This window comes from Ovis aries, chromosome 20 (assembly GCF_016772045.2).
Source record: "Ovis aries strain OAR_USU_Benz2616 breed Rambouillet chromosome 20, ARS-UI_Ramb_v3.0, whole genome shotgun sequence".
Taxonomy (NCBI): Eukaryota; Metazoa; Chordata; class Mammalia; order Artiodactyla; family Bovidae; genus Ovis; species Ovis aries.
In genome coordinates, this window is record NC_056073.1 from 3,842,030 (window position 1) to 3,868,368 (window position 26,339).

General features: G+C 45.1%; 1 protein-coding gene across 34 annotated transcripts in view; it reads left to right on the top strand.

The window, feature by feature from the left end:
* DST (dystonin) overlaps window positions 1-26,339 on the top strand; it is a 524,163-nt gene that overhangs the window by 436,668 nt on the left and 61,156 nt on the right. For 30 of the 34 annotated variants that reach the window (XM_060403014.1, XM_060403015.1, XM_060403016.1 and 27 more), the window contains 8 exons: window positions 3,929-4,090; window positions 5,523-5,693; window positions 8,214-8,380; window positions 11,681-11,840; window positions 12,040-12,366; window positions 13,011-13,095; window positions 14,383-14,624; window positions 15,734-15,940. In XM_060403014.1, the coding sequence (XP_060258997.1) occupies window positions 3,929-4,090; window positions 5,523-5,693; window positions 8,214-8,380; window positions 11,681-11,840; window positions 12,040-12,366; window positions 13,011-13,095; window positions 14,383-14,624; window positions 15,734-15,940 (1,521 nt within the window). The remainder of the gene's footprint in view (window positions 1-3,928; window positions 4,091-5,522; window positions 5,694-8,213; window positions 8,381-11,680; window positions 11,841-12,039; window positions 12,367-13,010; window positions 13,096-14,382; window positions 14,625-15,733; window positions 15,941-26,339) is intronic. The other 4 variants (XM_060403003.1, XM_060403005.1, XM_042237548.2 and 1 more) reach the window with 1 other exon arrangement.

Here is a 26,339-nt window from a genome sequence, read left to right on the forward strand (position 1 = left end):
ATGTCGTCGATTGGGGCGGCACGAGTTTAGTGGAAAATCTGACGTTATTGACACAGTACGATTCAGAAGAATCCAACGTAGCATCCCAAGATGATGTGGAGGCTCCCCTTTCTGTCCAGGAGATGGAGGCAACCTGTGAGCCATGCTCCTCACAATTCAGAGCGGTAAGAAAGCAGGCCGCTCCCCGGAAAACAGGGGCCCAGGCAGGAACCTTGGACCCTGTCTGTAATGGCTTTCACTCTGCTCAGGTAATTAACAGGGATGGGAAATTTGCCATCAAGCGGTCACCGGTGTCTCTGACACTGGTGTCAGTCCCGTCTTGTCTCTGGCTGGGGTGCAGTAGGTGGGGGCAAGGGGTGGTTGACTGGTACCCAGCCAGATGGCAGACATTGATCCATCGATCACTGCAGGCTAATTAGGGATGGTTCCTGAGGAGCATGACCACTGCCAGCTGGTTGCGTTCCTGCTCCTGGTGGTAGGATGGTGGCTGCTCCCCTTCGTTTGAATGCCCCCCCTCCACTGTGAATTCATGTTAAGCTTAGGCGTCTCCACAAATTGTGGTTTAAGGTCCTGCCACTTAAGGGCAGTTATATGGGATTTATTAAGCTTGAAGGGGCTTAGGAAGGAGCAAACACAGTGTTCCATTGTTGTGGTCTGAGAAGTGCTCTCCTCAAGCTGAGGACTCTCTGCACGTGTTGAAAGTGTTCTCTCTGCAGCTCTGCATTCGGGGAGAAGCAGTTGTGCTGCCTTCTGCAGTCCGCGAAGCCCGCCTTCCCTTTTGCTAAGTGCTGAGTGAAGGGTGCAGCCTTGTCATAGGGAGACATCGGTTGTCAAGCCTGTAATTTTTTTCTTCCCACTTAGATTGAAGTTCAGCTATTTTGGTCCTTTTCCTAAGCTCTTCTGGTAAACTTTGCCTCAGAGGTAATTTTACTTTATTTTAGGCTTCTCTTGTGTTTGTATGCTTGAGGGTTAGCCTTAGGGAGAGTCTCTCTTCCTAGGTATTTTGTTACTGAGAGATAAGGCTTTTGGATGCTATCAGTCTGTGAAATAATTGATCTAATTAGCCATGCCCTTTCCTTGCATTGAATGGTGTGCTAGTTTGAGAGCTTAGTGTTTATTTGCTTACTATAAAGGATTTTGCAGTTTATTTGTAGAAAGTAATTAAACTCTTAGGAGTATATAGATTCTTTAGTAGTTTTTCTTTTTTTTAACCCTTAGTGAATCTTGGGAAGCACTTTTGAAAATTACTACAGCCTCAACCAGAACTATGCTGATAGACAACCCTGAAATTCATTTCTTTCAAACCAAGACCAGAGGTTAAGACAATTTACTGGAACATTTTTATTAGTTTTGTTGTTTTTTGCCCTGAAAACTAGCTATGGGGGAGAATAAAACTTTTTCCTCAATCCTTATGTACCAGACAAGTTCCGGGAATTAAAAATGTAGCTGTTTTCCTCCCCCTCTTTTTTTTTTTTTTTTTTTTGGTAAATAGTAAAACCTATCTCCAGCTTTTCCTAGAAATAGTAACTTGGAAAGTGGTATAGAAAAAGAAGTAAGATCATACGGCGGAATTCTGTTTTCACTAATTTGCAGTGTTTCTATTGACTTATTAGGTACACTAATGCCTTTTAAAAATTATGAAGAGTTTTATGTATTTGTCCCAGTTATTTGGGGAACTCCTATAATTCTTTGTGTGTAATTGACTTTTTATATTGAGTATTGTTCTATAGAAACAGTTAGCTAGTGTGGAAACTGTCAGAAAATGGGCTTTTTGCTGAAAGGGGACTTTTAGAAGAGGTGATTGTGCATTTTTTGTTTGCTCTCCTTTAATGTACTCATTCATACTATAGCCCAGACATACGCTGGCCTGGGCCAAAGTCTGGGGAGTTTGGCAGCCTCTCTATCTTTCAAAATTAGTTTCCATGCTGTGCCTGTAGTTTTTTCTCAACTCCTATTTTGATATTTGCTTTTATTGTGTTTTCCTATATTCTGTTTATTCTTTCACTTGGACGGTTATATTTATGTCGTATAATGACTCAGCACCCCAAACCTTGTTTTCCCTTAATCTCCAGCTGAAGCTTTCCTCCCTTAGTTAAATGAGTTTATTGTCCTCGTGACACCTTCAAGCCCTATATTAAAAGCATTGGTGTTATCTATGAAAGAGTTGATGTACAGTATTATCTGTTGAGGAATGATCATCACCCACCCCAAGATAGCAATACAATTTTCTATACTGGGTCCATATTACAAGCTAGGTACTGTGGTAGGCCCAGGAAATAGAGCAGCTCTAAGGAAAACAAATTGGTGTTTTCGTGGAACTTGCATTTTGCTCTTTAACACATTAGTTAGATACTTTGCCGGTTGCAGGCAGTGCGGCCTATAAGTTGGGTGGGCTGGAGGGTTGGCCGGGACGTGCTGGAAAGCCGCCGACAGTGCAGGCAGGGCCCACGGGGGTGCAGAGTGGCCGTGTAAGCCACGAGTGCTGGGATCCGGTGGGGAGGCCTCTGTGCCTCTTGTACGCCCGCTGGCGCCTTGGCAGAGGCTGAGGGGCTGGGCGTGTGGGCATCCGCGCTGTTGCAGCGCTGCCTGCCTCTTTATGCCGTCTGTGTCCCTGTGTGTGGCCCCTCTGGCTCAGCTCATCTTCTTGTCAGTGACCCCCATTTCCAGTTGAGGCTCCAGTGTCATTTGCCAGCTAGCAGCAGGCCTCCTTAGAAGAGCCCATAAGGATTCTTGTCCGGGAAGGCCCATCTTACCATCTTGCTACTTGGCATTTTCTGTACTTTTCTTTTCTTTCCTTTTTTTTTTTTTTTTTGCTCTTTAAAAAGTTATTTTATTGAAGTATAGTTGAGTTATAATGTTGTGTTGATTCCTACTATGCAGGAAAGTGACTCAGTTATATAGGTACACTTTTTCATATTCTTGTCCATTAGGGTTTATCACAGGATACTGAATATGCTTCCCTGTGATACACAGTAGGACTTTTGTTGTTATCCATCTTACTTTTTATTTGTTGTTAATTGAGGATCATTGCTGGATTGTGTTGGTTTCTGCCATCCGTCAGCATGGATCAGCCATAGGTACACACGCGTCCCCTCCTCCTGTGCCTCCCTCCCATCCCCTGACCACCCCTCCAGGTTGTCACAGAGCCTCGGTTTGAATTGAAGCATAGTTGATTTACAGTGGGTGATTTCTAGCGTACGGCAGAGTGACTCACGGATACATATAGGTGTACATGTTGTTTTTTTTCTGTTCTTTTTCGTTATGGAGTGGATGTTGAGAAGGGTTGCATGTGCTGTACAGCAGGACTCGGTTGTTATTCATTCTGTGGGTAATAGCTTGCATCTTCTGACTCTGAAGTCCCAGTCCGCCCTTCTCACCTCGGCAACCACGAGTCCATGCTCTGTGTCTGAGTCTGTTTCTGCTTTGTAAATACGTTCATTTGTGTCGTATTTTAGATTCTGTGTGTGAGTGATATCATACCGTATTTATCATTCTCTTTCTGACTTTCTCAGTATAATAATTGCTAGTTGCATTCATGTTGCTGCAAATGACATTAAAAAAAAGAATGAAATAATGCCACTCTAAACCTTTTTTTTACTAGTTAAATTGGAGTGATAGGAGAGTCCTAGTGCTGTGATAATGAAGCGATAGGGAAGACATGTCCACTCTTGTTTTCGTTTCATAGGTAATCTGGTGAAATGCAGCTAGAATATCATTCCTGAATATTTCTTAGTGGTTCTGATAATATTATGAATTTATGTTTAGTTTTTTACTAGTATTTGTAAGACAGACTAGGCAGCAACACATGATTTAGGCAACCAGGATTATCTTTATCTGTAATAATCCATACCAGCTGCTTGAACAGATGTTTGTATTTGGTGACTGTTAGGTACACTGATTCAGAGAATTATTGTTCTTTCAAATGTAGGTGTTCCAAAAGGAAGAGATTGAACCCCTGCAGGTGAAGCATCAGGATGTGAACTGGCTGGGGCAGGGCCTCATCCAGAGTGCCGGCAAGGGCGCCAGCACCGAGGCCCTGGAGCGCGACCTGGACGACGCCGGCGCACGCTGGAAGACCCTCAACGAGAAGGTGGGGTGGCGCTCCCTCCCTGTCCTTCCTGCAGATTGCTCGCCAGCGTTTGCTGGGACCCCCAGTCCTGTGTCCGCTAGCCAGCCTCCCTGCCCTCCCTGCTCCTTGGCTGCCCTGTGACCTGTGGCCCATCCCAGGTGTCCCCAGGGCTGGGGGCGCAGACGCAGGCAGCGAGCCGGGTGAGGCGGGCCCTGTCTGGACCGTGGCCAGGTCCTCTGCCCTGGGCTGGGACCGTGCACACACCTCTGAGGGCGTGGGGGCTGCTTGGCGCCTCAGATTAGTGCCACCCAGGGGCCTGGGCTCCCCGCTGCCAAATGGCCTCCTTATTTTCCAGAGAACTTGGAAATCTCACTTCTTATGTGAAACCTAATTTTCACTCATCAGCAACTCATTCCGCACTGTGTAACAGGCCACACAGTGCAGCCGTGTGTCTGTCCGCCCTGGACTGAGGGTTTGCACCTCACTGTAGATCGCTGAGTCCAAATGTCATGGGATGAAATGAAGATCCCCCCGTTTCCCAAATGTGCGTGACAGAAAACCCTGGAAAGTAACTCTGATAGCTGAAGGATACGATGCTGAAACACAACAGCAGCTCTTTATGTGACAGAAATGATCAGGAAAGGGTTTTGAGATGGCAGGGCTCGTCTGATGCTGGAGGGAATTGTTTTTGGAGTTTTTCCTGCTCCGAAATCTTCCTTGGTGGCCAGATCTCAGGACAGCATTTATCCTTCTTTAGAGTCTGATTCATACTATAGTGCTACTCACACAAACGGGGACGCAGTGTCAGGTATAAATATATTCCATGGTACTTAAACTGTCTTGCCAAGTACTTGCTCAGTCCAAAAAGAAAAGACCTTTGAGGGGGCGATAGGGTATCTCTGTGTGGGACACAGAGACTCCATTTACTGGAGGACAAAGGCCCTGTCTTGTTAAGAAAAGCCTCTATAGAGCTTGGAGCTCACAGAATTTAATTGGATACTTCATAGTTATTTTGTGTGGGTGAATGTAATTCTGATTCTCTCTATTAAATAACTTTTTTTTTTTTAATCTTAGTCTTAAAAAAAATTATTATCCTTGATTTTCAGTGTAGGGAATAATGGAACCCCATGGATAATGGTAAAAATGAAAAAGGCACTGTTTCTTTCAGTAACCTTAAAATATTTGAACCGTTCTTTGCTAATCATCGGTGTATTGGATACATCCAAAATCCAAGAGTCCTCCCCTTTGGCATTGATGAGTTGAGAGTAACATTATCTTAGGCTGACTTGCTGATGAGCTCGTCTCCTTTCTGTCTGTATCCTGCCCACGAGCAGTGCCTTGAGTAAGTTTTAAACGAGAAGGAAGAGAGAATCTGTGGTCAGTGGGCGGGGTGGGCTGGCGGGCGTGTGCGGGTTCTCCGAGCGTGGTGGTAACTGAGGCCCTGGCTCTGCAGGTGGCCCAGCGGGCAGCCCAGCTGCAGGAGGCCCTGCTGCACTGCGGGCGCTTCCAGGACGCCCTGGAGTCCCTGCTCGGCTGGATGGGGGACACCGAGGAGCTCGTGGCCAATCAGAAAGCCCCGTCCGCCGAGTTCAAGGTGGTGAAGGCCCAGATACAGGAGCAGAAGGTGAGTTAGCAGAGCGCGCATCCTGTTTCCGGTTACACCTTAGTAACGAGAGTAAACGTTTACCTTGTGACTCTGTCTGTATTTATAGGATGTCTTCATTAACCAGTAATCCATGTTCTAGACCTTGTTTTGTTAGTCATTCAACAAATATTTGTCCACCATCTGCCACAGGTCAGTCATCCTTGCAGGTGCCGGAGCTATACCGTCAAATAAAAAACATAGAAGTTCCTCATCAAGTTTAAGTGTTAGTGGGAAGGGAAGAACAGGGAGAGAGAGACAGAAAACAAAAGTAAGCAATTAGTGTTAACCTTGGCCACTGATAAATAAAGCCGGGTGGGAGCTAAAAACTGGGAAGAGAGAGGGTAGAGCTGGGGACAGTAAGTGCTAAGTGGAGAGGGGACGTGTACAATTTTTTTGAAAAATAGTGCACTCAAGGGCGACCTCACTCAGTGAAAGGGTGACTTCGAACAGAGATGTCACGGTTCTTTGATGTGCTGGCTTGGTGCACATGCAGTTGTCTGTTGTATGAGGTCAGTGGGGGCAGTTTATTATGGTTCAGCCTGTACTGACGAGGCAGAGAGTTGATCCCTGCGTTCGGAACTGGGCTCTTGTGTCTTTTGACGCTGCACATACAGGACCCAGTTGGAAAGACACTCCTTAGAGGGATGCTGACTCCTTAGCGCCACACCTACAACTTCTGTGGTCTTGGGAAGCATTAATGACCTGTCCAGTATTGATCTGTGTCGTCCACGGCTTGAAATGACGCATGGCAGTGGGGGGCTCCTGGAATACAGTGCATTGATAAGGTTTACCTTTAAAAAGACAACACGCTTAAAAAAAGGAATGGATTCAGAGGCTTGGTTGGGTTTTGGCATCCAGTACTACTCTCTCTGAAAATTCTTTGAAGACTTTAGTATCTTGAGAAATTAACTAATTAGAAATAGATTTAGAGGTAAGGAATAAAGAAACATAAGAGGAAACACATTGCATTTGTTTGGTTTTTGAAAAAAATTGATACATATAATATGTAATAAAATATAATGTGTAATTCCTATAATGTAATAAATATAAATATATAATATGATGTTGAATAAAATAATATGACTATTACCATTCATGATTTAATTTAAACCTTTAGTATTTACCCAGAGTTAATGAACAAGGCTTAGCCAACGAAACCTGTCTGTCGATTTTGCTCTTAATTGCTAGAAGCTATCCATCAAAGTTTACTGAAAGTAATCCATTTAATTGTTCCCTTTACTGCCTAAACTACCTGTTGTACTTTGATTTTATGATCTCTGACCTGTGTCAAGAGAGGACGTCTCTTCCCCTTCTCTTGGGCCCTGTTCCTCTCCCCTCCTATGTGGTGGTCTCTCTTAAATTGCTGTTAAGCTTCTTGTTTTGTATTGGAGCATAGCTGATTCACAGTGTAGTGATGGTCTCAGGTGGACGGCAAGGGAACTCAGCCATACACACGCATGCATCCGTTTTCCGCCAAACCGCCCTCCCATCCAGGCTGCTGCGTAACACGGAGCAGAGTGGGCTTGGCGGCGAAGTGCAGTGGTAGGACACCCTCCCGGCGGCGTGTTGTCCCCGGGTGCCTGTCCGTGGCCCTGGTCCTCCAGGGTCAGTCAGGGGCAGCTTCAGGCAGCAGTGGTGTTCAGCGTTCCATGTGCCGTGCCTTGCTCACCACTCTGCACGTGGGGCCTGGGGATGGCACTTATTGCTGAAATGCTTGTTTCGTTTAAGTGGAGGAAGGGAATCCTGATTTTTGGCACCCCATGTCAAACACTCCCTTCCAGGCTTCTTGAAATGAAGAACTGGACTTTTTTTTCCTGCTGCTCAGTCCTGAAATGTTAGTCTTCTTTCGCCCACTCTGAAGGCTTCTGACATGTTTCACTCTCTGGTCATTGTGGAAATGCTACTTAAAGGCTCTAGTTTTTATCCTCATAAAGAATTTTAGGAGCTATCCTACCTCCCCAAAGCAGCCAGGAGCCTCTGGTTTCAGCCTCATTGACTTGTGAACTGGTCTGAGTCTCAGCTTCCCTTCTGTGGTAGATTATTTAACGTGGGAAAAGGTTTTGAAAATAATGATGATTTATAATGATCTTCACTGTCTCAGTGGGACAGATCATTATTGAGTGTTAGGCATTCCCATTTCATTATAGTAATGAGGATTTTGCACGTCCAGTGCAGTGATGTTTTCCTGAGTAGCAGCACCCTTCTACCCCATTATCTTGTATTAAAAAGTTGAGAATGAATGGTTTAGTGGCCTTATCAATATTCATTTTATTTTCTGCGAAAAGCCTCTACCACAGTGTCTAACACAGTAGTAATGAATCATTAAATAGGATGAGATTTTTGAAAAAGCTCTGCTTCTCATATCCTTTTGTATGTGAATCCATGCAAAATTATTTTTGTCACATGTCAAAAGCATGCTAGAAAGCATGTGTTTATACAGTTAGTCCTTTGTTTCTTTCCATTTATTTATTGTTTTCTCATTTACTATTTTTTCCTAAGCTTCTCCAAAGATTGCTGGATGACCGCAAATCTACTGTGGAGGTGATCAAACGGGAAGGAGAGAAAATCGCCGCCACGGCAGAACCTCCGGATAAAGTGAAGATTTTGAAACAGCTGAGTCTGCTGGATAGCCGATGGGAGGCGCTACTTAGTAAGGCTGAAGCGAGGTAATGTAAATGCTGCCAGGCTTTGGGAAGAGCGGCAGTGGCTTTTGTCCTGATTTCTCGTATTTTGGTCCTACTTTATTTCCAGATTGCTCTTTGCCTGTGTTTGTCACGTATGTGAACAGAGAGGACAGCGGTGGTGGTACTTCTCTTCTCATTCCCCCGCTGGGGATGTCTTGTAGTGCCCAGATCTTTCCCAACTCGTGTTTGTTTTTGTGTTTCTTTTTATTTGTTTATTTGTTTGGCTGCGACCTGCCTCAGGTTCGGCACACAGGACCTTTTGCTGAGGTGCACTGACTCTCTAGCTGCATCACGTGGGCCTAGTAGGCAGTCGCAGTGTGTAGGCTTAGTTGCTCTGCAGAGTCTGGGATCTTAGTTCCCCGACCAGGGGTCAAACCCATGTCCCCTACATTACAAGGTGGATTCTTACCTCCTGGACCACCACGAAAGTCCCTATTACAACTCTTTAAGAACAGTGTTTCCCTCGCAGGGTCCTTTATCCATTCATTTGTAACACAGTTATTGCCTGCCTGCCACGCATCAGGCAGGGCCAGGTGTTCCGGGGGTGCACTTGTCAGATCGTCCCTACCCTCAGGGAGGACCGTAGCAGGGTTTGGTGGCCACTGAAGAGCAGGGACAAATATGATGGTTCAGAGTGAAACCTGCACACAGGGGGTCACGGTAGCAGAGAGTCGGAAGAACCCGGCCTGGGGTGGGGAGGTGACAGGCAACCTCGGTTTTTTTTTTTTCTATTTTTGTTTCTAATTGTGTTTTGACTGTCTAATAATATTTTTTAAATGGTGCCCTCAGTTTCTTAATTTTATTTTATTTTTGGCCACACCCTGCGACATGTGGGATCTTAGTTCCCAAGCCAGGGATCAAAGCCACACCCCTGCAGTGGAAGCGCTGAGAGTGTGAAGGCTTAGCGGCTGGACCCACAGGGATGTCCCGAGTTCTGGTTTAAGGTGGAGTGGGAGGTGTCTGGGATGTGAGGCTAGTGGAAGGTGCCGTGACATTTACCTTAGCAAGGTGAGGTGCTGGAGCCTGGCTCCATTGGGCTTCACTATATTTCTTTTTTAAATTTTTTATTTTATTAAAGTATACTTGATTTATGATGTTGTTTTCATTTCTGCTGTACTGTAGCAAAGTGACTCAATTGTACACATATGTGTGTGTGTGTGAATATATATATATATACGTACGTATATATACGAATGTAGGCTTCCCTGGTGGCTCGGACGATAAAGCGTCTGCCTGCAATTCGGGAGACCTGGGTTCAATCCCTGGGTCAGGAAGATCCCTTGGAGAAGGAAATGGCAACCCACTCTAGTACTCTTGCCTAGAAAATTCCATGGACGGAGGAGCCTAGCAGGCCACAGTCCATCGGATCTCAAAGAGTCAGACACAGCTGAGCAACTTCGCTTCATATGAGAATGTATATGGACATTCTTTTAAGAATATTCTTCCCCGTTTTGGTTTACCATTTGTCTTGGGATATGGAGTATAGTTGCTTCTCATTCTCTCTGTTAACGCTGCACTGAGCCATGTCAAGTCACTGCGACACTGGAGTGTATACTGGTTGGGTTGGAAGCAGATGACCCGCTGAACAGAATGAGCGTCTCCACCCATTCCTACCTTCCTTGGAACTCTTAATAGGCTAGTGCAGAGAAGGGTTTGTCTAATCTTGAACGACAGAGTAGACGGAGGCATTGTTCTAGGACAAGCGAGTGAGGGGCTCCCAAGGAGGCTGGAAATTTCACATTCCCTTTAACATGTATCAGTAGGTTATCCCTTCTGTGTAGTGCGCTAGAATTGCTATCACTGCCATGGGAGAGGTGCTGAGTACTGTTTAAAACAAACGAAAGCCAATATCTCTGCTTTCCTCCCAGGACTGTCCTTTTCCTTAGCCCTCCTCACAGGGGTATTGAGTGGAGGGATTGTGGTCATATTGTGATTCACACACCAATTAATAGATCCCCTTACAATTTAAAATCACAGCCAATTAAACCTAGTCTCAGAAGTTATTTCCATTCATTCTAGGGGATTAGATACTATTTAATAGAATTTAGAAAGAAGAGTCATAGATAGTGATCATCCAGAAGTTAAAAATAATATAGTGATTTATTCTTTTTTTTTTAAGGTGAAATGCGTTTCAACTGAAAGTTTTAAAAATATATACATATGTGGTTTGTGATAAAAAGATACAGAAATTGTTAGGTTGGCCAAAAAGTTCATTTGGGTTTTCCAGTGAGATCTTATGGAAAAACCCTCACAAACCTTTTGGCCAGCTCAGTACATTCTGCAGCACGTGCCAGCTTTTCATAATTCACTTTGTTCCCAAAGAACATCCGTGTCTCAAATCAGGTCGTTTCCTAAGAATTAAACATGATGACAGGTCAGGACAGCAGCTCTTGGTCCCAGCAGAAATGACTGGCAGAATTGGATACTGAATCAGGTTCTCCACATACAGACCAGCACAATCACTTGCCCTCAGTGCAAACCAAGGACCACTCAAGCAGGTTTTAACTTACACGGCACCTTTTCAATGGAGGAAACATGAGTCTTCTAAAAGCATTTCAAACTCTGTTTTGTAAAAGTCAGAGAAATAGTTCTTCTCTTTCATGATATTTTTAGTCCATAAAATAATAACTGTTGCTTCGGGGAAACATACCTTACAGTATACTTTTTAAAGGAGGAGAGGAATTACTGGTAATTTCAGTGCCGGGGATGCTTTATTTTGCAAAACTTGAATCTAATCTTGACCATTTGACTAACGCAGTCTCAATAACTGGTGCTCTGGCTGAATTTAACTAATTTGTAAAGCATAGAATATATGTTCAGTACGTATTACCTATTATTATCATCATTATAGCTGCTATTGTTATTATAACATCACTAAGATTATAACTGTTATTATTGTAAGAATTACGATGAGTTACTTAAGACTTTCGTAAGATTCAGGTTCTTGAGGTTGGTCTTTGTTCAGTTTTAAAAATTAAAGGAGAATTTGATAGAACTGTCATTTAAAAAAAAGATTTATAGATTTTTCTTTTATTTTTTCCACCATGCTGAGTAGCTTGAGGGATCTTAGTTCCCCAACCAGAGATTGAACCCTGGCAGGGGAAGCACAGGGAACAGAACTATTTTAAACTGTCCTCTCAGTGTGAGAGGTTTTAATTTTAACCTTAGACGTTTTCTACAAAAAGTGTTGGGAGCGGAGTGCAGGAGCATGAGTGAAGCGTTCTGTTGACAGCTTCCCACATTCCTCATCCCCGAATGACCTTCCTGTTGGCGCGTTTTCAGGAACCGTCAGCTGGAAGGTATCTCCGTGGTAGCGCAGCAGTTTCACGAAACCTTAGAGCCTCTGAACGAGTGGCTGTCGACCACAGAGAAGAGGCTGGCGAACTGCGAGCCCGTTGGAACCCAGGCGTCCAAGCTGGAGGAGCAGATTGAGCAACACAAAGTAAGGTTCCCATCGCACGCTCGTGGGATCCAGTCGTCCCTTTCCTTTGTGGTTTTATGACATGCATTTGAGTTACGTGCTATTGTGTGTTGCCTCAGTTCAACCTGACACCCATTTCATGTATCATCTTTTGGTTCAATTTATGTTGTCATTTTTATTTGTCCATTCTTTCTGTTTCCCTTTTTTAAACCTTGTTTAGGCCTTAGAAGATGACATCCTGCATCACAATAAGCATTTACACCAGGCCGTTAGCATTGGCCAGTCTTTAAAGGTTTTGAGCTCCAGGGAGGATAAAGATATGGTGCAGAGTAAACTAGACTCCTTCCAAGTGTGGTACATTGAGATTCAAGAGAAAAGCCACAGCAGGTCTGAGCTCCTGCAGCAGGCTCTGTGTAATGCTAAGATTTTTGGGGAAGATGAAGTGGAGCTGATGAACTGGCTGAGTGAAGCGCATGACAAGCTGAGGCGGCTCTCGGTCCAGGACTCCAGCCCCGAGGGGCTGTGGACACAGCAGGCTGAGCTGCGGGTATTTTGATTTATTTTATTGTTTCATTTCAGTTGACCTTATTTTCTCAGTTCTCTTTATTTCTGCATTATTTTATGTTCGCTATGATTTAGGTTAATTCCTGTACTCAAAAAAGACATTGCCTTTGTATACAGTGGCCTTTTTTAAGTTGAAGTACAGTTGATCCACAGTGCTGTGTTAGTTTTACGTGCACCGTAAACCAATTCAGTTATATATATATATATTATTTTTCAGACTCTTTCTCATCTAAGTCACTGTAAAATATTGAGTATCATTCCCTGTACTGTACAGGAGGTCCTTGTTGTTTATCCATTTTATAGAGAGCGTGTTCTATTCAGTTAAGTCACATGTAATGTAAGAAGAGGTTCAGTTTATCCAATAACAGATTGTTCATTTTTCATCTTATTATTTCATCATTGTATACAAAGGCCCACCATTGACCCGTACTCCAGTCTCTCCACGTAGAGTAGGGGGAGAGAATTAGGATAGATGGACTGAGACACGGGCACAGTGCGGAAACAAGGAGAGGTGAATGCGAGAACAGTGAGGACTATTTGAAAATGTGAGGTGTTTACTCAAAAAAGTGAAGCCTAGTTAACATCCTCTTAAGATTAGCTGATAACAGGATGGTACCTGTATTTTAGGTTCTGCAAGAGGACATCCGGCTTAGAAAACGAAATGTAGACCAGGCGCTGCTGAATGGCCTGGAGCTACTTAAACGGACAACAGGTGAGACGCCTTTCAGATCGTCATTCCACGAGCGCTGTGCATGGCTTTCAAAATAGTTGAGAGATGCGGCAGGACACAAAGCACTCGAGAATGTTGGGGCCAGTCCAAGGCTTCGTTCTGGAGAACACTTTGAAGGCCGATCAAGGGGATTTTGACTATGATTTCACTTTTTTCTCATGATCTCACTGAGTTTTTAATGGAAGTTTTGTGTATTACTCATAATACTGAGCACTGGTCAGAGAATCGCATGGCAGAGTGAAATTAGCTTTCCGCTTGTGGAAGGCAGTTGCTGTAGGTGCAGAGCGGTTGTAGACAGTTTTGTAAAATTGTAAGAGAGGTGGTATTTGGTGGCACACAGTGTGACTGTGCCCAAGCTTCCTTTCTCTGTGCTTGAACTCACCAAGAAAATAAATGCTGACTTGTTTTTAGTAATCCCTTTGGCTGTAAGAACATCTCACTGGATCTGTATTCAGCTCAGCACATGTGTGGTGGGGGCAGGTACTGTTCATTATGCATGGGAGGAATTTGATATCATAGCTACAGCCTTGCACTGGGAACCTGAAGCCCAGGATGCGATTTCTCTGTGTGTCTGAAAACTAAATAGAGGCAGGTGAAGATCTGTCAGAACAGTACAGATGACTTTAACACACAAATGGATTATACATTGGAGGAGGAAATGGCAACCCACTCCAGTATTCTTGCCTGGAGAATCCCGTGGACAGAGAACCCTGGCAGGCTGCAGTCCACGGCGTTGCAAGAGTCCAAGAGTTGGACGTGACTTAGCAGCTAAACTACCACCACCCAGGCTGGACATAAACATCTGTATACCTGTGATAGGCACGATTCTAAATACTTTGCAAGTATAAACTAATTGAATTTTTATCACAACCTTATGAAGTAGGTTCTGTTCTTGTAATAAGTACTCGGAGGCACAGAGAGGTCAGGTACCTTGTACAAGGTAATGAGTCACAAACCCAGCATTTGAACCCAGGTGCTTTTTAACCTTAAACACGGAAAGACCATACAGATAGACGTAAGGTGGTGCTTTTCACGAGACAGGAGATGCTGTAGTCCTTGACAGTTTTTGTATTTGGATTCGCAGAGCTGTTGACATCGGCCAGAAATCCCCAGAAAGATTCAAACCTAGGAAAGGACTTTTCTTGGGTCAGAACTTCTTAAGAAAAGTGTCTCCTCTCCCCCGCTCCCCAAAATCTCATCAGTGTAGCATCACCTCTGAAGAACTGTGCTTCCCCTTTCATGAGATATAACATGCCTTTGAAATTCTAGGTGACGAGGTTTTAATCATTCAAGATAAACTGGAAGCCATTAAAGCAAGATACCAGGACATCACTAAGCTGAGCGCAGACGTTGGAAAGACCCTGGAGCAGGCGCTGCAGCTTGCGCGGCGGCTGCAGTCCACCCACGAGGAGCTGTGCGCCTGGCTGGACAAGGTGGAAGTCGAGTTGCTCTCGTACGAAACGCAGGTTCTGAAGGGAGAGGCTGCCAGCCAAGCACACGCGAGGCAAAAAGTACGCTCTGACATACCTTCTTTGTGTCTGCTTGTTATCTCTCCAGGGAGGCCTAGTCACTCAGGGGCAAAGTGATGTTTATCACATGTCACTACTAATGTGTTCAAGGACGCCTGTGTGGGCGTGGACCCAACAGAAACTGGCCACGGACCAGCTGTGTGAACTTTTAGGAGCCCAGACCAAAAAATAGCATCTTGTCATTTGTCCTTCGAACCTTGTGGTGGGAGTATACTTTATTATGCATAAAAACAGGGAAAAAAAGGGGCAATGATCAGTGTTTCAGAGACACACATAATTTGGTCGGGATAGTCACACGTTTATAAGGTTAATGCATGGCATGAGGTGACTTTCCTCATCATGTTGCAAAAATTGGTATTCTCCCACACTGAGTGTCTTTCTTCTCAGGGTGGCCAGCTTCCATTTTCATCATCTCTGAAGTATGACCACACGTGGGTTCAGGGAGTTAGGGAGGCTAGGTTGACTGAGCCTGTGATGATTCAACAGGGATGATTTAAAGCCAGTGTGTCCTCCTTTAGAGGGTCACTCGATTCTGGTCCAGACTTTCCTCTTTGGTTTTCTGGTACCTGATTACTCTCTTATATTAATTTTTATGAGAGTATGGTTGCTGTGCAGTGCTGTGTTCATTTCTGTTGTGTAACACAGTGAGGCAGCCATGCGCAGGCACGTATCTGCCGGTTTTTGGATTTCCTTCCCTTTCGGGTCACCGCAGAGCACTGATGGAGCTCCCTGAGCTGCGCAGGAGCCTCTCGTCAGTTACCTGTTCTGGTTCCCGATTGCTTTGAGGTTACCAGCCAGCAAAGAATAATCCATATTAACTTGCTGGGTTTGGGTTCCCAATTTTTAAACACTGATACTACGTTTCAAAGCTCAAATCGTGCCGTGTTGACAAGGGGGTTGTCCTTTTGAGCTTCTTAGGGAACGGTTTCCCCTGCGTGAAATACCTGTGGTATACAGAACATAACTGCAGTCAAGGGGTCCCACGCGGCCTGTTGCCCGTGAAGGGCTCTGGCCCCGAGGGCAGTAGAAGGGGAAGCTCGCCCAGCCGTGACGTGTCTCCCAGGCCCATGTCTCTCGGCTTGTGTCCCCAGGAGCTGAAGAAGGAAGCCAAGAGCTACAAAGCCCTGCTGGGCTCGCTGAACGAGGTGAGTGCCGCCCTGCTGGAGCTGGTGCCCTGGAGGGCGAGGGAAGGCCTGGAGCGGACGGTGGCCGAGGACAACGACCGCTTCCGCCTAGTGAGCGACGCCGTGGCGCAGCGGGTGGAGGCCATCGACGCGGCGCTCCTCCGGGCCCAGCAGGTAGGCGGGCATGTGCCTCCCGGAGCCTCTCCTCCCAGTGGCCTTCCCACCCACCACTCACGCTTCCAGAGCCATAGGAGGGGCTGAGAGGGTCAGCGGGCTTGGGCAGGCGTGTGCACGCTGGGTGGGGCCCAGCTCTGCATCGCTGGGAGCCGTCTGCCCTCTGGTCTCCGGCCTCATCCCCCTGTCGGCCAGGGGAAGGAGCAGCCCTGCTCCCCTGCTCCCCACACAGAAGGCCTTTTGTCTCCGCGTGAGCAGGCTGCTCATGCTGATTTCAGGCCCTGGCTAGGTCAAATCTGTGTGCGTGTAATTATTATTTTTTTGAGTTATCATGTAAGTCACTATTAATGTTCCTTGACATACATGGCAAGAAAAGGCTGAGTTCTTTCTAAAAAGGAAACTGCTGTGTTGGTGATGCCGTGTTTTGTTTTGTTTTGTTTTTTCTGGAGATGACTGAAAGGGGAAAAAATGATCCTTTCTGACCTGTCTGCAACTCACACAGAGCCTCTGGGTTCCAGAGAGTTTCATAGGCCCCACCCCTTAGCCACAGCTGGGTTGGAAGACTCTGGGCAACCAGGGGGGTCTTGGATCCAGAAGCTTGTGAGACATGTTTGGATTAACTTGTATTGAGATCTCTGGATATTTACATTAAGTCATCAGCCTTTTGTTGCAGGCTTTCTCTGGTGGGGTTAGTGCGGTTTTGAAGTGTACTGCAGAGTGGGGCTCAGGAAGGTGGGTGATTCAGCCTCACTCATCCAGGCCAAAAGCAAGACACACTAACCAAGCAGACTATGCTGGAGCATCCAGAATCCGTTCTCTCAGGTTGCTGTAAAAGTGCAGTTTGTCTAGTTCTAAAGCGTGGCCCCTCACCCCCCGTTTGAGTGCTGCGCTCTGGAATCACCAGGGCCGCCCGAATATGGTATTAGCAAAAGGCCTGCCTGAGATACTTTTTGCGAGGGAAACCTTCGTGCTTGAGGAATGCATTTGCATGGCTCTGTTTTCAAACTTGGGAGGAATTTGTATGCCTCATTATCATAGGGAAATAAGCATGTTTACTTGTGAGGTTATTCAACTATTTGAAAAGAGTTGGATTATTTTTTTCACCAAAATTTCTTCTGACCTTTCCGAGTTGGCACTGACGACTTCTCTAAATAGCAAGACAAATATTCTCTCCTCTGGGGAATAGGGCTCTCTTGAGAAGCGGATCGTGGTTGGCTTGTTCAGTGAAGGACGATGGTAATGAGGGTGTAACCAAACTAAGGTTTGGCTGCTTGCCTCTCATAACCCCAGTAATTCAAGAGGCAAATGTCAGGAGAGAGGAAAGGTGCTTTAACTATAAGAGTGGGCTGTCTGGGGGAAAGGGAGACTCGTGTCCAGAGACCAGTTCCACAGATTCTGCTCAGCCAGGATGATTTTTAAAGGAAAAAATTGGGGTGCGAATCTCTGAATCCTGGAGGCAGGAGGGTGCTTCTGCCTCTGTCTGCATTGAGTGCAGGTGGCTGGCTCTCTCTTCAGACGTTATCTCGCTGTGATCTCTGGCAGGATTGCTTAGGGGGCTAGCGGTTAGAGGGCTAGTCATTTTTAACTGCTTGCTTCATCATTCTTACTCCTTCTAATCCAGGAGAAGAACCAGCAGGTTAGGCAAGGCATGATGTGCGTTCAGGAGGGCCTAAGCCAGGAGTCGGTTTGAATTGCTTAGTGATCTCATTCGGTTCTTCTAAGGATAGAGGGAAATATAAGTGGGCCAACAGGAAAGGGGCAAAGAGCTGCTCTAAAGCACAGGCGACAGGCTGAGCGCCTTGCTGGCTTGTAAGCTCTGCTGAGTGCCACCGTCATTGAACCGGAGTCCAGTTCTGTTCAAGGGTTTTGCAAATACTTTCCGCAAGTTGATCTGTGTTTTCTAGATCCAAAACATATATCCTGTAGGAAAATAACAATTAATGGGTTTTTTTTTTACCAGATAAAGTCATTCCTTATTGAAAGTTTCAAGACTTTGTGAAAGAGTGCGAGAAAAACTCACGGAAGCAAGATCGTGCAAACGCTGTGGTCTGAATCCTTCAAGCCTTGCTTGTGAGAGAGAGGGAGGGTGTTTGGTTAAAGTAGCTCACTGCCGCTAGGTTGTAGCTAATATCAGTGCCATTGGTCTCTTAATATCTCCTGGTTGTTCGTGTGTATTTATTCTGTATGTATATGTGCATTCCTTGGAAATGCCTGCAAATCTGTCCAGTGAAATACCTCCAGTAGTAATGAAAACCAATAAGTGAAGTGAAGTCGCTCAGTCACGTCCAACTCTTTGTGCCCCATGGACTGTAGCCTACCAGGCGCCTCTGTCCATGGGATTTTCCAGGCAGTAGATGGAGTGGATTGCCATTTCCTTCTCCAGAGGATCTTCCCGACCCAGGGATCAAACCCGGGTCTCCCACATTGTAGACAGACGCTTTACCGTCTGAGCCACCAGGGAAGTCAAGAAAACCAATAAAATATACTTTTTTGTTCTTGTTCAGTTGCTAAGTCGTGTCCAACTCTCTCTGACCCCATGGACTGCAGCATGCCATGCTCCCCTGTCCTTCACTATCTGTGCGTTTTCTCAGATTCGTGTCTATTGAGTCAGTGATGCCATGCAACCATCTCATCCTCTTCTGCCCCTTTCTCCTTTTGTTTTCAATTTTTCCCGACTATCATGGTCTTTTTCCAGTGAGTCAGCTCTTCACATCATGTGGCCAAAGTATTGGAGCTTCAGCTTCAGCATCAGTCCTTCCAGTGAATATTCAGGGTTGATTTTCTTAAGGGTTAACTGGTTTGATATCCTTGCAGTCCAAGGGGTCCTCAAGAGTCTTCTCCAACACCATAATTCGAAAGTATCAATTCTTTGGCGCTCAGACTTAAAAATTCACTTAAGCCAATTAAAAAGAGAGAAATTGGAAGAGAAATACCTTTCCAGTAAGGCTGAGATGCACTGTTGAGAGCTGGTGTGTGGTGAGGTGACTGCCTCTGGTGTGTAGTGGAGTTGTAATCAGGACTTAGTCCAGGTCTCATCTTACTCCACTCTGGTGCCTCTTTACAGATCAGGTCGAGAGGAAAAGTCTTAAACGGTAATCCATTTTTTCCTAACCTCCCTCCATAATCTGAAGGAAGGCACTATTATTGCTACAAAGTAGGAATATGAGGATATTTCCAGAAAGGGTTGTGAGCCGTGGGCATCCGTGCTGAAAGGATCAAGAAAGCTCTCACTCCGGGCAAGTTTAAGAACACATCCATGCCTGCCTTTCTGGTCTGACAGATTTACTTTTGCATTCAAAAGAATAGCTTCTGAACTCATTATTTCCAAGTTTAGAAAAGCCCTAATATGTCATTGAAATTATTTTATAACCTTGCCCAATTGTAAATGTTTGGAATTAGGATCAGAATACAGTTTGATACTAAAATGCTTGTTTTCTGTTTATCCAGTCGTAATACATCCATGAAATACAAAAGGAATGGCGCAAAAAGAAAAGAATCCCACTTGGACAGGAGCCGCAAGTTTTGTAAATGCTATTTTATGTTGTATAAACAGGCATCTCCCACTGTTTCTTCTCCCTCTGAGCGGTGGACATGATCTGGCCGCATCCATCTTTCTCTGTACACCTTTAGTCACATGCAACTTGTCTCATTAACAGCTACTCCCTCCTGGGTCCCTCCCCCAACATATCCCACCCATGAGTGACGCGTGAGGGTATGGGCCTTGAAAATGACTTGGTAAATTTTACATTTATAAATTTAATGCTGTGTCCCCAAATAACCTAAGTTCAGCTAGACTGAAAATAACTGAAGGGGCTGTTTTCCAAGCAGATTTCTCATTAAGATGTTTTAGTCTTTCGACATTAAAATGGTTTATATGCAGACCTGCCTCCTTGATACCGTTATAAGCTACACTTTGGAATTCCGCAGCTTTAGGGAAGTTGTGAATGGTCAGGTCACCATCTCAGGTTATATTCATCTACGTGGAAGACGCCAGGGAAACGTGGCAAAGGGCTGAGGTCTAAAGAGAAGTGGGAAGAGAGTGTCCAGATACCTTCTCATTAGCATGTACTTCAAATCCACCCAGTACACTCAAAATACTCCTGATGTTATATGGTTAGGTTTTTCATGTTAATGCTGTTATATTACGTAGCAGTTTTGAAAAGATCTTTCATTGAGTTTTGAGAACATAGTGCCAAGAGCCTTACATAAATTTGAGTGACGTTTATTATTATTTTGGAAGTAATAGAACAGCCTCAATTATGGGTGAATGCAGTGAGCATGGTGTCCGTTTGTTGTGACCGGTTAATAAGCCCCTGAATCTGACTCAGCAAATTTGCAAGCATCAATATTCTGAAGAGGATTTTTTAGTCGGGCCCATTCATAAGTTTTAGGAAAAATCTGAGTAGAATAAGTCAGCTTGTTAAGTAGTAAGAATAATCTTTATATAAAAGCAAAACAGCTGCCGCCTTCTCACCAAGGCCTACAGTTAGAAACTGTAGGTATTTCAGCATGTTAAACCCACACAACGCAACGTATCTTTGTTGCTTTCTTTCTCATTCTGCTCATTGAATTAAATGAGCCACTTGGAAATGGGGAAATGCATTTTGCTTCGAAGATGTAGACTTTACTGCCTGAGTTCAGGTCACTGTGATTATTTAAACCCCGGAATGTTTGTGTTCACTTCACTAGCCGCTTATAAATGTACAGTTATCAGAAGGTGCTAAGGTGTGTATCTCACAGGGTCTGGGTATCCCAGGCACTCTCTGGCAGTTCTGATTGCCTGGCTTGTTCTACTGGGCCATCATAAGCACCCCAGTATAAAGGCGTATGGGTACAATTAAACAGCTCACTGGGTCATTAGGGATCTGCCTGGGAGAAAAATAACACCTGTTAATTTCTTTTAAAGAACTAGAACTAGCCTCCCCCACGGAAGTGAGATTTGTTTAGACCTTCCAGGTGTTGGAGTAGGAAAATATGGGCTGGGTTATGAATAATGGGAAGGAGAATGGAAGGAAATGCTAATGGAAAGAAAGCGCTAAGACCCTCTTGGAGTAAGAAGGTGTCCTGAAGGCTAAGACCTGCTTACCACTTAAGTCTCTTAAACTTCTGCTTCCACTCAAGTGAAACTTTCTGGAGAAATCCAAAAACAATTTGTCAGAGATGGGAGAGACACTTAAATAGTAAGTAAGATCTCACCGCTTAATGACTGTTGTGGTATTTGAGCCGGTTTTGGTGAGATCCCATGAATAATGTGAGTTCTTAAGCCGAGACCGTCCACAGGCACAGGGGCGTACCAGGGCGACTGCGATGTGGGCTCGGGCCAGACCACAATGGTGCGAATCTCAGCCCCGCATTTACAAGCCGGGGGACCTCTGGTGAGTCAGTCAGCCTCTCTCTGCCTTGGCTTTCTCAGCTGCAAATGAGATTAGTGGTGGTACCCACGGGATTTAGTTGCTGTCAGGATAAAAGGAGGGAGTCTTGAATGTTCAGGCACTTAGAACAGTGTGTTCAGTAGAATGTTGGTTGTCACTGTTTTACAGAGTGTTTTTCAGGAACATTTAGAGATTAACCAATTAAAATGTCTTTTACCAACTTGTAGGAAGTTTCTAAAATACTAGTTCAACAAGGAATTAGTGTAGCTGGGGTTGATGGTTGGACTCCACAGATGATGCTTATTAGACCTTTTCCCAGAATGCAGTTAAGGACACTAACATTCTCTACAATTCATTTGAAGTCTTTTTTTTTTTTTTTTTTGCTATTTACATGGGCAGTAAGCAAATTTATTAAAATTTGGTGTAGGGAGCTTTCTGTTTATGTTACTCAGCAAGTAAAATAAGCCACATTTATGGTCTGTTAAGGAATTCTCACATTAAGTAGTTATTTGAAAGAGTCCCAGATCTAAATAAAATGCCTTGCTTGACTGTAAATTGCCTCATGTAGACCCTGCGGCTATCCCTTTTGTTGCTGGATAATAAATATTTTCTAACTTAATAAAAAAAATTCAAAAGACAGAAGGGAAATTTCTGCTTGAAGTCTTGTTTTCTTTTAGCAGAGCAAATATTTGCCTTGGTTAAAGAAACAGTGTTTGAGTTTCAGCTTTCCATTTTGGCAACTTGGGTATCATCATACTGTTCTTCATTGGTTGCCTTTTTTTTTTCTTAGGAAAGGGAGACTTAGTGGTAAACTAGTATTAATACTAACAGTCTGATTTTCTTTATTAGGACTGTCATATAAACACTAAAAATAGCCTGAACACAAGCAAAAGGGTTGGGGCATCACTTTAGTTTTTCAAGGACTAGTAGAAGAAAAAACTAAATTTTGTTTATTTTGCAGCATTGGCACTCAGGTGGAAAGGCCTGAACTGTTCTTCTCAGTTACGTGCCAAGTGCACCACACAGTAGAGCTGTGCCCAGAAGTTTCGTCACGTGCAGTTTCAAAGCCAATGATCCGGACTCTTCCGCTTGTCTCGTGGTGATTTCTTTTTCCACATCTGAAGCTGCTGAGTTAGTTGATGAAACTTTTTTTTCCTCTTCACATTGATCTACAATTGCTAATGAGTAGTTCCAGTTGAAACTAAGTCATGTCGTAACAATTACTGAACCAGATGGATTCAGATAGAATTTTTCAGATGCCTTATCAAGATTCCTTCTGGAGTCCACATTGTTCTGGCTTGTCCCCATAGCAGCAAAAGTGATGAATTAGTGAGCAGAACACTTAACCAATACCACTACGTGCAGATCACAAGGCGGCTTCAAAAAACAATGCATGATGTTATGGGAAACTTAGAAAGGAGAAAGGCTTCTGCTTGAGTATATAAATGTGCAGAGTCATTTTAGAAGTATAGTAAGTCCCCTGCGTACGGACAACCCACATACAAACGAGTTACATTCCAAGAGCTCTTTCTTCAGTCCCAATTTGTTCATAAATCCAGCAAAGTTAGCCTACACACCCAACTGGCAGTGTAGTACTGTAGTGTAACAGGTTTATAATACTTTTCACACAAATAATACCTACAAAACAAACACACAAAAAATAAGAAAACGTTTTTGATCTTACAGTACAGTGCTTTGAAAAGTGTGGTCATGGTGGTGGTTTAGTCAGTAAGTCGTGTCCTACCTCTTGCAACCCCATGGACTGTAGCCTGCCAGGCTCCTCTGCCCATGGGATTCTCCAGGCAAGAATACTGGACTGGGTTGCTGTTTCCTTCTCCAGCAAAGTATAGTAGCACAGTATAGTAGCTGGCATACAGGGGCTGGCCTCAAGTGAAGAGGCAACAAGAGTTACTCCCTAGAGGAGGGAGAGGAGGTGGGAGATGGTGGAGCTGAAGGATCGTCCCCACAGGAGACGGAGGGCAAGCTGCAGTTTCTCTCATGCCTCATGTTGATGGAGCAGGTTCTGCTTCCTTGTTGGAACCAGATGCGCATTTGCACCTTTGAAAGTTTGCACCTTGAAGGTTGCTGTGGGGAAGACTTACTGTAATTGCCCTTGTGGGGGAGCTCACCTACTCTGAGCACTCAAGTTCTGTGTATTTCTGTCTGGAACAACTTGGCCTGTCCGTGATCCTGTCGGGCGTGTGGCACTTGGCAGGACCCCGAGGGCTGTGTGTCTCAGCCTCCCACATGACGGGTGACTGCTGCCCATATGCCAGAGGAGTCTCAGAGCAGCCTGACTTTGCATCCTTTTTGGTTAGGTGTTGGTTTAGATTCAGATTTTGTTCAGGTAGCATTTCTAGAAATCGTTAAGTAAAGGTCTATTAAACCATGTCTTCCCTTTCATATCCTTTGGCTGTCAATATTTAAAGGTAAATGTCAAAAAATATTGCTGTTGTTGGGTCACTAAATCATGTCTGACTCTGCGACCTCGTGGACTGTAGCACGCCAGGCTTCTCTGTCCTTCCACGTCCTGGAGCTTGCTCAAACTCATGTCCGTTGAGTCGGTGATGCCATCCAACCATCTCATCCTTTATCCTCCCCTTCTCCTCCTGCCTTCAGTCTTTCCCAGCATCAGAGTCTTTGCCAATGAGTCTGCTCTTTACATCAAATGGCCAAAGTAGTGGAGCTTCAGCATCAGTCCTCCCAATGAATATTCAGGACCGATTTCCTTTAGGATTGACTGGTTTGATCTCCGTGTAGACCAACGACTCTGAAGAGTCTTCTCCAGCACCACAATTATAAAGCATCAGTTCTTCAGCGCGCAGCCTTCTTTATGGTCCAGCTGTTACATCTGTACATGACCACTGGAAAAACCATAGCTTTGACTCTGTGGACGTTTGTCAGCAAAGTAATGTCTCAGATTTTTAATATGCTGTCTAGGTTTGTCATAGCTTTTCTTCCAACGAGCAAGTGCATTTTCTGGTTTGGTCCCATATTTTAATGATTATCTTTTTTTTTTTTTTTTTTTCTATCTAAACTTGTTGACTAAGAGAAATTAACTTTCAAATAGCTTCAGTACTTATTTACTCATTCATGACCTGGCAAAGGTGAAAACAAGTGGTAGAAAAAAATCTTGATAAAGAACAATTCAGTAATAATATTATTAAGGCTTTTTTTACCTATCTAATGGTGACTTTTTCTTTGTGAGATTGGAGCCATCAGTGACTCATTCGGTACTATCTTATTTGCACCAGGCTATACTGGCAGGTAATCATATGCCCCATGTTGATGAGTGGAAGGCCAGACTCTGGTTGTGGGAACAGGAATCAGTACATCCAGGACAACTTGGCAGCATAGATTGAAAAGAGAAAATGCACATAGGACTTGATGAGAGGTTATCCACAGAGAGGTGTTTTTTTTTTTTTTTTTTTTTTTAATTAACTTGTTTTAAGATCATTGTAACTTCACGTGCAGTTGTAAGATCTAATTAATGTAGAGTCCCCCTTGTAATGTTTCTTCAGTTTTCCCAATGGGAGACCATCTTGCAAAATTATGCTCCAGTGTCGCAAGCAGGAAGCTGACACAGAACGTTTCCATCAGGACGCAGGACACGTCCATCGCAGAGACCCTCACGCCGCCCTGTTACAGCTGCCTTTGCCCCTCCTGACTCTGCCTCCTCCTCAATCCTAGCCAAAGTCTGGCCTCCACTTCTATAACTTTACTGCTCTAAGAATGTTTGAGTACCTTTCGGCCTCGAGGTATCCCCCCTCTCGTCTCCACAGTGGCCTGAATTTTAGGTCTTTTCTTACAGTTCCTTCCTCAGGCCCTGGGCTCTGTTAGTTCCCTTCTCTCTATTCTCCGTCATTCGGGCTGGGTAATTGCTGTCATCCTGTCTTCCGTTTCAGTGACTTTTTGCTCTGTCCTGTTCCTTGATCTCATCCTCTGAGCTTTTATTGTAGTTGTTATATTTTTAGGTTCTAAAATCTCCATTTGGTTCTTCTAGGTGTATTCTGTGTCTTTGACGGATTTTGCCTTTTGTTGCCGAGGCCTTCTGATTTTTCCCTTGCTTCCACTGCCTATGAGACCGCTCCCCGTGTGTCTTTATCACGGCTGCTCTAAGCTCTGTTAGATACTTCGGAGGTCATCTGGGGACCAGCCTCTGCTCGTGATCATCAGTTTCGTCTTGGTTCCTCATGGTTCTTGGTGCCCTGTGTCTTGGGCCTCAGATCGTCCTTCTCCTTTGGCGGGCGATCCCCAGCACCTCTCTGGCTGAGATGGTGGGGATGCCGCCCGGAGGAAGGAGAAGTCCATGGACCCCGGGGAACTTGCTAAGCTTAGGCGCCCCCTAAGCTGGGGGTGCCTCTCATTGCTTGGTGGGGCTGGGAGCTCCCCAGCACTGTGGGCAAGGGGCCACCTCCCCACTGAGTGCTGTGCAGATCCTGACCGTGACAGGCCTCCCCTGACACTACTTCCCGAGGAGAGGAGGAGAGCCCACCCAAGCCTCCAGGTCTGCAAGTCCAGGCTCCCCACGGGACTGCCCAGTGCTTCCCACTGACCCGGGGGCAGAGGCCTGTGCTCGCCCGGGGAAGTGAAAGGACCTGCCCCTGCTGGGCTGACGTCATCCTGGCAGGGGTGCCGGGCCCAGCCCAGGGGGTGGACCTCTGGGCTCCCCGTTCAGCCCTTGTTGGCAGGAGGGTAGGGAGCCCAGGGCTTTGTTCTCTGGTGTTTGGTTGGAGCAGAATGCTTATTGTCTAGATGCTTTCTGTCTTGCAAGGCTTCCCCTTTCCTGCACCTTTGACTAGAGAGAGGCTTTCCTGGGGGCCTTGTCTGGCCTCTGGGTGCTTCTGAGGGGCAGTTTCTCCAGTATCCCGTCCAGGGTATGGGAACAAAAGAAAACCCAGGGCACTGGCCTCTGTGGTGTTCCTGGGGTCCAGTTCTGCTTCCCTCTCTCCCGGATCCTCCTCGCGTGTGCTCTGCATGATGCCCGGGCTCTGAGATTGAGGCTGGGTGAAAAGTGTGTCTTCTCC